The sequence below is a fragment of the Oryza brachyantha genome, chromosome 2 (assembly GCF_000231095.2).
Source record: "Oryza brachyantha chromosome 2, ObraRS2, whole genome shotgun sequence".
Lineage (NCBI taxonomy): Eukaryota > Viridiplantae > Streptophyta > Magnoliopsida > Poales > Poaceae > Oryza > Oryza brachyantha.
In genome coordinates, this window is record NC_023164.2 from 18,605,338 (window position 1) to 18,617,815 (window position 12,478).

Genomic DNA, 12,478 nt, shown 5'->3' on the forward strand with positions numbered 1-12,478 from the left:
CCAGGCCGTCCGAACATGATCCAACGGCCGAAATGAATCCGCGAAACCACATAAGGTCAGCAAGTCGTCGATCTAGACCACGGAAAATCTGATCCAATGGTTCAAAAGAAGAAAAAAAACAACCGCGGCTGGTACATCGCCTCTCCTCGCCCCGCCCCGCCCGTCGCCGCCGTGTCCGCGAGTCGCGAGGGGATCGCTCGTCGGCGCGAACTCGAAAAGCCCAGGACGGCAGGCACCGCAGAGCGCGTAGGGCCAACCGGAAACCTCATTGGCTGGCAGCGGAACCTTTCGATGCTCCGCTGAACCGGCGGAGGCGGCGGCGGTCGATGCCGCGCGACTGGCTCGTTTCAAGTCGCCGTCGCAGAGATGGCGCCGCGACGCGCTGGTGCTCAACATCGGGTAACTCCAATCTCCATCCCCCGCCAAAAAATTAAAAACTAGAGTCGAATCTACATCAGTTTTAACTCATGTGCGATGCATCGGTTTATGCATTAGCCCGTGTGATCATCATCATCAACAACGAAACCTAGCTAAACGTGTGTCGGTGCGTGGGCACCAGTGTACTTGCAAATTGCACGCCATTACGGACTGACCTAATGCAGCATTAACATGGAATCATCTTAAGCTTAAAGTATCCACACTACTGTTTCTAGCCTTTCTAGCCATACTATTTCTGAGCATTTTTTTCCTCTCTCCAGAGGCAGGCACTGCACCAGAATGGTGCTTGCCTTTGCAGGTGCTCTAATATTAATTCGTTAGGCTTAACTCGTGATTTTGAAGCTTGATTTGATCCACATTTGACTACCTAGGCCCTGCTGTGGGGTCAAAATTTCAGTGGTACAAACAGATAAGAGTGTGAGGTTTCACCCAACGGCCAAAATAATGGAGCTGGTTGCGCTAAGGCTAGACGTGCTGTTGGGCCATAACCTTTGCTTGCATTGACAGGAAGCAGGTGCTTTACTACTACAACCACCTGCCTCCTTCCAACCTTGTGTTCCAAGTGACAAAAGAAAATTTTGCCCTGGACAATTATTGGATTAATGAAAGTTTGGCGGTTCCTTTGCTTTTATTAATTTAATCTAATTAGTGGATGCGCCTTTGTCAGATTGAGGCGTCAACTTTAGAGATGCCACATTTGAGCTATTGTTGTAGTTTCAGTGGTGCATTTGTATGCATGCTTTGAGTAGAGTCTGAATGTCTGATGCTACTGCTTCTGCCAAAAAAAAAAATCACCTGTCATTTTTTTTGGAAAGACCAAAATTTGCACATGACACCAGTCAAAAGCACAACAGATCTCAGAAGATGTACAGAAATGTGTAGAAGTGCATGCCACTGTGTGTGTTTGTGTGTATGTGTGTGTTTTATTCTGATTTCTTCGTTGCAACAACTTTAGACTTTCGAGGATTGGATAACTGTAAAGCATGCCCACTGAATTTCTGATGTTGTAGCAATAATGATAAAAATAACATGACACCTCAGCTGTGATGATTTCAATCCTACCTACTAACAAAAGGGGGTGCAAACTACAAAAGGACATTCATACTAAGAGAATATAAAACTTTCCCGGCTTATGATGCTATCCCTAGTATGTCAACTAACCAAAGCATTAACTATATATTGTTCTTGCCACCGCATGATTAAACATATGCAACCCCTAATTAGTGAGTGTAGCAGAAGTTCTTGTCCTGTCAATGAAAATCAGGGATCCTCTTTACACATTATTCACAAAATTACTAAGACCATTGTGGTCTCTATGCTTTATGAAAGGAAGGAATTCAAATGTGACTGGTGAAAATGACCAAAGCAATTAATTGTTGAAGTACTAAAATAGCTTCAGAGCCAATGAATCAAAGGTTCCAAAGCAAAGGGCGCTTCTCAGGCTCCCATCCCTTAAGCTTTACCTAGTGAAATGCATGTGGATTACGAAAACAACGTACGTAGTCTTTCAATAGAAGAATAAGTCTAGTTTACCCTCTTGAGCTGTACAAAAGTGGTGCTTTAACCACAAAGTTATAAAACCAAATTGCTTTACACTTAGGTGATCCTCAATTTGAATTCGCAACATAGTTTATGCCCTTTTTTGAAAGAGGAGGATTTTCGCCTTAGTGACAGCCATATGATTGGATTTTTGTGAAGCAGATTCAGCACCAAGCACTTGGCATCAACAATGTCACTCCTTTTCTTATGAGGTACAGTACATAGCAGTGAGATGGTAATTACCAATTACCTCTAGTTATTTATTTTTCTCCCTGCCTCTTGTCGCTGTGTATTGGTTCAGACATGGCATAAGTATAGGACCAATTCTTCATGCATGCCAGCGATGATCTTATATATTCCATTAAATTAATTTCTTTGATCTACACTATCCAACCAAAATGCAGCACTATGCATACAGTACAACTTTGTTGTGTGTATGACCCACTCTTTGGTCACCTTGGACGATTGTCGCTGCATATGGAGCGAAATACCTCGTCCTTTTGGACGGTGGCAAAATTGTCCAGTGTCCACATTTTGGCACTATTTGGTCTACTATTAAACCATGTACGGCAAGCACCAGTATCTCCCATCTAGGCCACTGATTGGCCTCTGGCGCCTTGTTATGTGTAGTCTTACAATATACTTCTAGCCAGTACTACTACATATACATTATACAAGTACTTAGAGAAAAAGATGGTATGCGTCTATGTGCAAGCAATTCAGAACTCCAGCTACAGAAAAATTCTCCCATTGGCTCAGAGAACTACAGAGAGACAAAACAACCGGCAACAGTGCAGCTGATCGCAACGGCGAGAGGACCGAGTTGAAGCCTTGGAAGACCCACCACCGGAGCATATCGTCCTTTTCGCTGTCGGCGGCGGCGTAGGCTCGGTACAGCAGTTGGTGGCTAGTCATGGAGGAAGTTGTTGCGTACGTCGAGCGCACAGTTCTTTTTTTTTTTTCTTCTTCTTCTTCTCTCTCTATCACTTTTCCTACGTTTGTTGTAGCAACGCCAGGCAGCATCAAGGTGAACATGGAACGACGCCGGAGTCGTCAGAGCAAGGACCAAACTGACCCACACCAAATGCATACGGACACACGCCACCAACACCTTCCCCTTGCCTTCGGCCCGGCCCCTCTGGTACCTGGACATAAAAATGCCTCTCCATCTCCCCTCCCTTCTTCATCCTTCAGCCACTTCAGGGGCGCCATTGCCTGGAACTGATTGTGCCATCGAGGAAAGAAACATCGTAGCTTTTTCATTGCTGTGCAGAGATACTTATGTAGGTTGAGGTTGAGGAGGAGGAGGAGGAGGTACATTCGAAGGATTTTGAAGTGAGTATCACTCGTTCTGTGATTAGGAGGTTACATTCTGCCTTGGGTGTTCCAGGCTCTGTTCCTGAATTTCGAGCTTATTTCTTTTGGTTTGGTGTGCTTAAATTCCCACAGAAAAAGGTTCGATCAGGACTGGACATGATAGATAGAAAATTACAGAGCGCATGGCCGCATAGCGAAAACATAGAATTCTTTTCTTGCTTGTGTTCGTGGTTGAATTGAATTGCAGAGTTAGGTTTAAGAGGATTGCAGCCATCTTAGACAGCTGAGAAAACTGAAGCGGTGCTTCAGTGCTCCCGGTTCAGTAAGGGAGCGTTACTGTTCATGCTCTCCATTTCTTTTCTTTTCCATTTTCTGTTCAAAGATCATCCGCAATGTTTTCTGAATCTCTGGATCCAACAGGTAGAGCCATGTGATATGTACAGCTAGTACACGCATCTTGATAACTATGCGTAATTTCTTACCCACCAGATTTTTCTCAATTCATATATAGATCCGTACAAACTCGCTGGACCTAATCTGGCCAAGTCTGACTCTGACCTGGATGGCACTACTGCATTCTCGTCTGCATACATTGCCCATGTTTTGCAGTTTTGCTACATGCACTTTCTGCCGGCGAAACATGCAAAACCAGCAGTCCATTTGGACTCACCCGATAGCCAATGCTTTTGAACTAGTTCCACATGCAGCCGTGTGATGCATGCGAGCTGTAAACCAGCACTCCCAACAATTGAAGAATATATGAGCTTGGTCAGCTCTCCAGGCATCGAAGGCATATAAGAAAAGAATTTGGCAAAGCACTAAAAACACTATTCAAAACGGAATCTTTTAGACTGCCATGATTGTCTTTTTGTTTCAGACATTTGCACGGAGCTAACGTTATCTCGTTTTAGGAGTTAGGCCGATCATTTAGTCTTCCTCTGTAAACAAGCTGCTGTCATATAGAATTTGAACTCAGTATCTCGATGAGCATGCAGGATCAGTCTTCAGGCCCGAAGAGAGACAACTTGCCAAGATGACTGCTGGTTTCCAGCTTGGTGTGATCGGATCGCTGACGCTCTCAGTGGCATCATCGGTTGCCATTGTCATCTGCAACAAAGCTCTCATCAGCACTCTTGGCTTCCCATTTGGTTCGTAGCTCATCTCTGTATTTTGCAATCATGGGTAAAACCTGAATGGCATCATTGCATAAATCATGAGCATTCAACTTACTCCCTAAGTATGGATTATGGACACTTGACCATACTGATACCAATTCAATACAAGGCAGGCATTATTATCACTTATGAATTATGATGCGTTCATTGTTGTTGCAGCTACTACATTAACAAGCTGGCATCTCATGGTGACCTTCTGCACCCTTCATGTCGCACAACGTATGCGCTTTTTTGAGCCAAAAGTGATTGATGGCCAAACTGTAATCCTATTTGGGTTGCTGAATGGGACATCAATTGGCCTTTTGAACCTCAGTTTAGGATTCAATTCCATCGGATTCTACCAGGTCAATTTTTCTTACTGTTGTCATTTCTAGAAATTATGAGTCAAATACTAAAATTCAGTATGCCCTGCAGATGACAAAGCTGGCGATCATACCGTTCACAGTAATGTTGGAGACTATCTTCCTAAAGAAAAGATTCAGGTTACAAATCATACTACTGAGTACTATCATGTATCTGATAGTTCAACCGTTACTCTCTTCAGTCATAAAGGAATCATGTCTTAGAGACCTAAAATGCATGTGCAATCAAATCATGTTAATTTTTTTTACCAATTTTATTATTTGTAGTATGTATGGTCACTTTCAGGAGACTCAGGCATTCCCGTTCTTCTAGCATTATGCTGATACAAATCTAACAAACAATGTGCAGTGAGAGTATCAAGTTTTCTCTGCTGATCCTGCTACTAGGAGTTGGCATTGCTTCTGTTACTGACCTCAAGCTAAATCTTCTTGGGTCAGTCCTTTCTGGCCTCGCCATCGCCACAACTTGTGTCGGCCAAATTGTATCCTGCATTTGAAATACATTCATTTATCATCCATATTTCACAATATGCATTTTTTTTCTCTACCCATTCATGCTTCTTTATTCTGCTATTGTAGCAGCCAAATGCATTCTATCATTGCCATGGTTTCTCCTTGACCTGCTAACTTCGAATGAAGCTCACCAATACAATACAGAAGAGATTAAAGGTCTCTTCAACACAGCTCCTGTACCAATCCGCGCCCTACCAAGCGGCAATTCTCTTTGCAACCGGCCCCTTCGTGGATCATCTCCTCACCAACCGTAGCGTCTTTGCCCATAATTACTCCGCTCCAGTCGTGGTAAGCACTGATCAAAGGGCTAATCTGTACATACATGCCCCTTCAAAAAAAAAATTCTGTGCCGATCACAAAGCCTCTTCCTTTGCAGGGATTTATTGTCCTGTCCTGCTTGATCGCCGTGTCTGTGAACTTCAGCACGTTCCTTGTGATCGGGACGACGTCGCCGGTGACGTACCAGGTTCTGGGCCACCTCAAGACGTGCCTGGTCCTGTCGTTCGGCTACACCCTGCTGCATGATCCCTTCACCATGAGGAACATACTGGGCATCCTCGTCGCCATATTCGGGATGGCGCTCTACTCCTACTTCTCGGTCCGGGAGAGCAAGAAGAAGTCGGCAGGCGACCCGCTTCCGGTGTCACAGGTTTGATTCACAATCAACGCACATCAAACACCGGGGGTGCGGCGTATACGAAAAATAATTTGTGAATAAAACTTTTACATGCGTATTTCGATCGAAAAGCTGAGACTGGAAAATATAAACTTTGATAAAAAAAAACCAAAATCAACTCTAAATTTAAGCTTGAAAATTCAAGCGAAAAAGGTGGGAATGGGTTTCGAAGGATTACTGCTACTGCCAGTTTTGATTCAGAACTGATGCGTTCTGATGCTCTTTGCAGATGCCAGAGAAGGAGGTCGAGCCGCTCATGGCGACTAATGATGTCAACGGTGACACCAAGAAGGCAAACGGCGTGACGCACGACTGTTGAAATACTCATCTCGTTTATTTTTTAGCATTAGCGCAGCTTTAGCTGTGTAGTAGCACCGGCGCACATAAGCCTACCCCCGTATCTTGAAATTCTGAATGGCTGGGAAACCCGTTCCTTCCCATTTTCTCGATTTCTTTCTCTTTGTAGAAGCGGACAAGAAAATATACTCCGTATATATACTAATGCTCGAAAAAGGTCGTTCTGCCTCACTCAACTGCAGGCTGAGTTTGATTTAGCTCCTTTAATCGCAAGACTAGATAAATCAACTTCTTCAACTAATGAACCGGTTTATTTTGTCTTCTAGATGGTTTCAACCTACGTAACATGTTACGTATGTCTTCATTCGAAATGACACCTGTGTGGAAGTACAATCAACAAAATAAAACAGTGGGATTCACATGTAAATGATCACCTTATATTCTTCCTTCTCTTTTCCCTTCCTCCAGGGTTGTAGCCGGACGCACAACAAAATGGGTAAGCTATGCATACCTACATTCTCTTTCCCCAATTATTTGTAGTTTTTTCTCGGTTTTTACGCGCACGCTTCCTGAATAGTTAAACAGTTTATTTTTTTCAAAAAATATATATACATAAGTTTATCATCTCATCTTTTAAAAATAGATTTTTTTTAATTTTATAGTAACTAATTTTATCGTTTACATCATTAAATAGCTGCTACAATTGCCCCCCTCTTTTTTTTTCTGTCCTCTCTTTCTCCGTCAAGCTTGCTTGTCCGACTCCGATAAACTTATGTATATAAATATTTGCAACTAAACAAGGGCTAAGAAGACAATAGGTCAGTGGCATGTGGGTTTACTGAGGTTCTTTTTTTATGTTTTGTTTCTATTGCCATGTCATCGTCATGTCGGATGAAGGCCAAATCAATATGTCAAGCGGATAAAACCAGTCCTTTAAATCACTAGAAAAAAATGAGCCGGTTTTAATAGACAGGGGAAGTCGATATACTTGGCTTTGCATTGAGGGGGTAAATCGGACTCGGACCATAGGTGAGGGATATAGTTTGAACTTTGTTACTAGTTCTATGTACCTGCCGTCACTTCGGCTTTGGCCCAATCTACAAAGTCACAGGCCGATCTAATGGGCTTGCTGGGCCAATGTGCAAACGGAAGGTGTTAGTAGGGGAAAACAGAACAGTAGAGTGCGGTCCCAGACCAGACCTCTCCAAGAGAATATAATAGCAGTAAACTGTTGCTAAGCTGGGACACAAGCATTTCCTTTTTATAGAACCGACACGGGAAGTTGAAGACATATATATACAAGTAGCAGTACTTCACTACGCAGACGTACATGGACAGCTAGCGTACGCAGGAGGACGCATGTGGGCGTAGCTGCCCACAAAACATCCCAATAAAAAAAGCACATGGCGTTTTCATGCTACTCTCCTACAGAACTCACCGTCATGGCGCTCTCTCTCGCTTATTACTAATACTACTACTACTTACAACTCTCTCTCTTTGCAGTTGCAGCATTGACCTGTGCCGAAGCACACGCCAACACCGGCATGTGCATCAGTCTCCGAAGAGAGGGGGAGGTGTGTAGTCCGTCCATCGAGCGCATAACGGGAACGCCCTCTTTTAACGGCCTCGATCCCACGCAATATAGTATTCGCCACCACATACGGAAACGCTTGCTCGTCGCTCGGATCCCGTCGTGGCTGTGGCTGGGTTGGCTGGCTGGCGAGCGAGCGCGCGGGGGAGACGGCACGGCACGGGGGGGGGGCGGGCATGTGGGCGCAGCCGGCGAGCCGGCGACGGGGCGGGCGGCCTCGTGCCGGGGGAGACGCTCACGTGGGACAGGCGGCATACACGTTTCCATGCCCCTGCAAACCCCCGGCCCGGGAATCTTTGTTTCCGAGGCCGACATGATCCACCGCAATTAACACCCCCCCTCTCTCTCTCTCTTGCGGTTCTCGTACTCCGGTATCATATCATATGTCCACCTCCTCCAACGATCCCAATATCAAAATCGATCGGGTCGTCGGCCGGGTTCGTCCGTCGTCATGGCGCATGAGTCTCTCTCGTTGGATCATCACTCTGCTTGTGGGCCATTTCTATTTTATCTATATCTTATTTCTCTGTTGCTGTGGCTAGCTAAGCGCTCTCGCGCGCCTGGGTATCTGCAAGTCAAACTTTTGGTGCTCGATCGAACTGGTGGCCATCGGGGACGATGGACGAGGCGACTCTCGCACGTTAAACTACATTATTTCTGGGGCGTGGGTGATCCCGATGCGGCGGTCTTTGCTCCGTGGTTCATGGCCGGTAGAGGAAGACGGACTCATGTCCATGTTCCTTGTTCCTCCTCCACTTCCTTCGCCCGCTACTCCTGTCTCTCTCGTCTTCCTTGAAGTTTCATCGACACCACCTTCGGTCACACACATACACACAGACACGTTCGTTGAAGAGATCATGAGATGCTGTAATCTCTAGTATCTTTTACTTACTCTTCACGCGAAAAATTTTAGTTTATGCATGGAAAGATATGTGACTCCAGGGATCTGTCAAGTATAATTGCGTTGAGATCACCACTAAGATCAAGGGCACCATCAAAAACGATCGAAACGGCAGCTGAGCATACAGTACTATGCCATGCCCATGCTCGCGACCATTTGCCACACGAACTGTTTGTGCCGGTTGCAGTGAGGCTGGTGATGACGGACTGGGCACTGTGTGTAGGCGCAAGACTACAAACCCGGAGGTGGTGCGGTGCAGGAAAAATGTAGCCAGGCATTGGAAACAGAATTGAACTGTATACTGCGCGGTTTGTGCCCCCTTGCACTGGCCCCTGCAAACTCGCCTGTCCGAATCCACAGCGTCGCCAAAGTGCCTGCCAATCTGACAGATGCTCTGTGCCTTTTTAATCTAGCTTTCAGCTGAAAGCTGATCCGCCCCTTGTCTTCAGAAATTGTTACATACACACATCGTGTGTAAATGGTTCAGGAAAGGGAAAAAAAAAGAAGAGAGAGAGAGAGAAAACGAGGAGGAAATGGAGAGCGAAGTGCCAACTAACAAACATCAGGGGCAGGATTGGGCCAATGATCATTAAACAATGTGGAGAGCCAATGGCTTTTTGTTTATCCACTTCTTTTATCTTTTTTCCCCCCACATGAAACAGTTGGAGTGATTTTCTAAAGTCCCCTCGAATTAATCAAGACGCTAACGGGCGGTGATCTTGTTGGCGTCTTGCGCTTAATTAGGTTATGTCCCTTTCACAAGAACACACAAAACTGTTGAATACTCTACCCGCCCAGAGAGATATGCCGACGCGCACTGTGTATATTATATATCATGTATTCCGAGCGTATGACGATTGTCTCGTCCCTTGACACGGGTTTTTGGCAGTTTTGCCTAATTACTCGCTAAGCCCAATGAGACATATACACACATAAATATGAACCGGCTGCAAAAAAAAAAAAGCATTTGATACGAGCCGTGAACTTTGTGGCGTGCTCCACTTGTGTGGAATTCGTGAACAGTGAACGCAACTACCCCGCTGCTGTTAGGCGTGTGGCGCAATTGGGGCCTGGGCCCGGCGACAGCAGAAGGCGACGCCGATGGCACGGGCACGCATCGCCGGCGACAAAAATCCCCACCCTCGCGCGCGTGACGAGGCACAGGGCCGCGCGCGGGCTCCCGCCCGGGCCCCGCGTCAGCGACGTCGACGCCCCCCCCTTGGCCCTCCTACTACTGTGTGCGACCTGGCCCGGGTTGTCCGGTTGCTGTCCACGGCCCCCACCGCCAAAAGAAAATTATGTAGAAGACCCCGTTTTTCGGTTTGTCGTGGACTCTATGTCCGTTTCATAATATAAAATTTTTGATTTAATAGCTCCAGAATATTTTATCTTATAAACATTTATCTATCCTAATTTTAATTTTAAAATATGTTCTGATGTCCTTTACTTATAAAATGGTAACAAAAGAAAGGAAAAAAAATCATCCTATTCGTGTCTTTGTCTTCTATTCAGGACATCTTGTGTACGAAGAATGATCGCCCCTGCCTCCTGATGGGAGTCTCTCCCGGGTGCAGCAGGGAGTTGGTGAGTGTTTCTTTTGGCACTAGGTAAGTTTAAGGGAAAATTTAAATTTATAAAAATGGGTCTACGTAACTAATTGTATTATGGAGTGTCACAACCGAAACACTACTTAACATCACTAGTTTATCGGGTGCTCTACCGAGAACATGGGCCCCATCTCTTTCCATCCAACATTTTCCGTTGGCAGGAACGATGGCGCTCACGGCTCATGCATTTGGTTGGCGGGAACGGGCAATATATATATATATATATATGAACAATAAAAGCCTAGATATAAAAAGATCACCAACCACATCGTTCAATCGACTACAAGTCTACAACTAATTAATTAATAACAATTGTTAACGGTAAGATAAGTTAGCGTGAAAAATAAAGCATATCAGTAGCCTCTGCTTCTAAAATTTCAGGAGGTACATCTTATTTTAAGATTTTAGATTTTTAAAAGGATTTAAAAGTAGAATGCGTAAATGCATGGTTGCACTATAAATTTTGAATTATTTTGGTATGGAGTGATAGTTAAGAAAATTTATACTCCTTTCGTGCCCAGATATAACTACTATTCGATTTTATCACAGTATTCGAGACACTATTCTACTAACAAAATTTATAATAACAAATAATTTTAAATAAAAATAGTTATATATTATAATAGTTTGTTTAATGCTAAATCTAGTAACATAATTTTTACATGATTGATTTTTTTTATTTTTTGTTACTAATATTCGAAGTTTAAAATGTTGGACTTAACATTGTTCTATATGCTTGTATTTCGAATTTTATACACACATTGTGCTGAGTGGACCCCACTCAAAATCAATACTTAGTGTATTATTAATGTATAATGAAGTAAAAATGTTTTGAGCATACTAATTCCTATTTTCTATAAAGTTAATGTCATTCTCTCTTCTATCCTAAAACCACGTGACCTCAATTATTTTTAGCCCTTAGTATGATACATCAAGGATGTAAATTAAGCCACATTATCTTAATTATTTTTAGCCTTATGATGATATATCAAGGGTATAAATTAAACCATATCATCTTAATTGTTTTTAGTCTTAGGATAATACATAAGGGTGTAAATTGCATCTCTTCATGTCACTTTAATTGTTTTTAGCCTTTGAATGATTCATCAAGAGTATAAATTAAATCTATTCCCCCAAAAGACAAACCATACAACCCAACCATTTATAACATATGCATAATTGATAAAGGCACAAAAATATATAAACATATGAAAAGAATCATATAGTAGGTAAGAAAAAAATTTTAGAATTCATATCTCTTGTATAATCACACAGTTCTCCCGTAGCAATGCGTGGGGTATCCATCTAGTAATTCTAATAAGCTACCCCACTCGATTCTTGGGCTAGGTCCACCCCTGTCTTCAATACAATTTCTGTCAATTGACCATTTAATATAGCTATAAAAAAGTTTCCTGTTGCCATTAAACGTAGAACAGGCATAAATCTGTGGGGTACATAATTGGGAGTGTTGGCTTTTGTGTATGGACCTATTATTCATGAGTTTATATATTGCGTAAGGCATTATTCATGTAGAAATATGATTTAAAACATTTAGATTTGAGTTAAAATAAATAATGTTAAGAGAGAGAGTCCACGCAGAAGCTATAGTTTAAAAATGTAATCCTCCATATTTTTTTATATGACACCGTTGACTTTTACGTCTATGTTTAACCTTTCGTCTTATAGCCTGCTGAAATGAATGGATCTGTAGTATGAGATTTTGCTGGGAGAAGTTGTGGATGTTGGACATGTTCGAAAATGGCAGACTGCTATTTCTTTAATTCACTAATTGGTCTCCTTAGTATTATTCCTTTGTACAGCAGAACATACAAGTACTATTGAAAACAAAATATTATTTATTCCCATAGTGGTAGTTAAATTACTTATCAAACCAAATGTAAATGGATGACTTTAATTCTAAATTGGTACTACTCCCCTTCTTTACAGTTAAACAAATGGAAGATTTTGGTACTTCCAATCTGTCTGGCTTACGGCTAATCATTAATCATTTTTTTCCTTTTGCCTTTGTAGATCTATCCTCAGTTATTAAGGTCATGGCTGC

General features: G+C 43.1%; 1 protein-coding gene across 2 annotated transcripts; it reads left to right on the top strand.

The window, feature by feature from the left end:
• The first annotated feature begins 80 nt into the window (after window positions 1–80).
• Window positions 81–6,761, top strand: LOC102719079 (UDP-xylose transporter 1-like). 2 transcript variants are annotated; one of them, XM_015834117.2, is made up of 8 exons: window positions 81–399; window positions 4,290–4,442; window positions 4,629–4,813; window positions 4,884–4,951; window positions 5,181–5,313; window positions 5,471–5,632; window positions 5,721–5,993; window positions 6,250–6,761. In XM_015834117.2, exons 1-8 carry the CDS (start codon window positions 327–329, stop codon window positions 6,337–6,339), a joined length of 1,137 nt encoding a protein of 378 aa, XP_015689603.2. In that variant the 5' UTR covers window positions 81–326; the 3' UTR covers window positions 6,340–6,761. The 2 variants fall into 2 exon arrangements, with proteins under 2 accessions (XP_015689603.2, XP_006647547.1); XM_006647484.3 differs by lacking the exon at window positions 81–399 and adding an exon at window positions 3,142–3,312 and having other exon boundaries at window positions 6,250–6,759.
• Window positions 6,762–12,478: the final 5,717 nt, after the last annotated feature.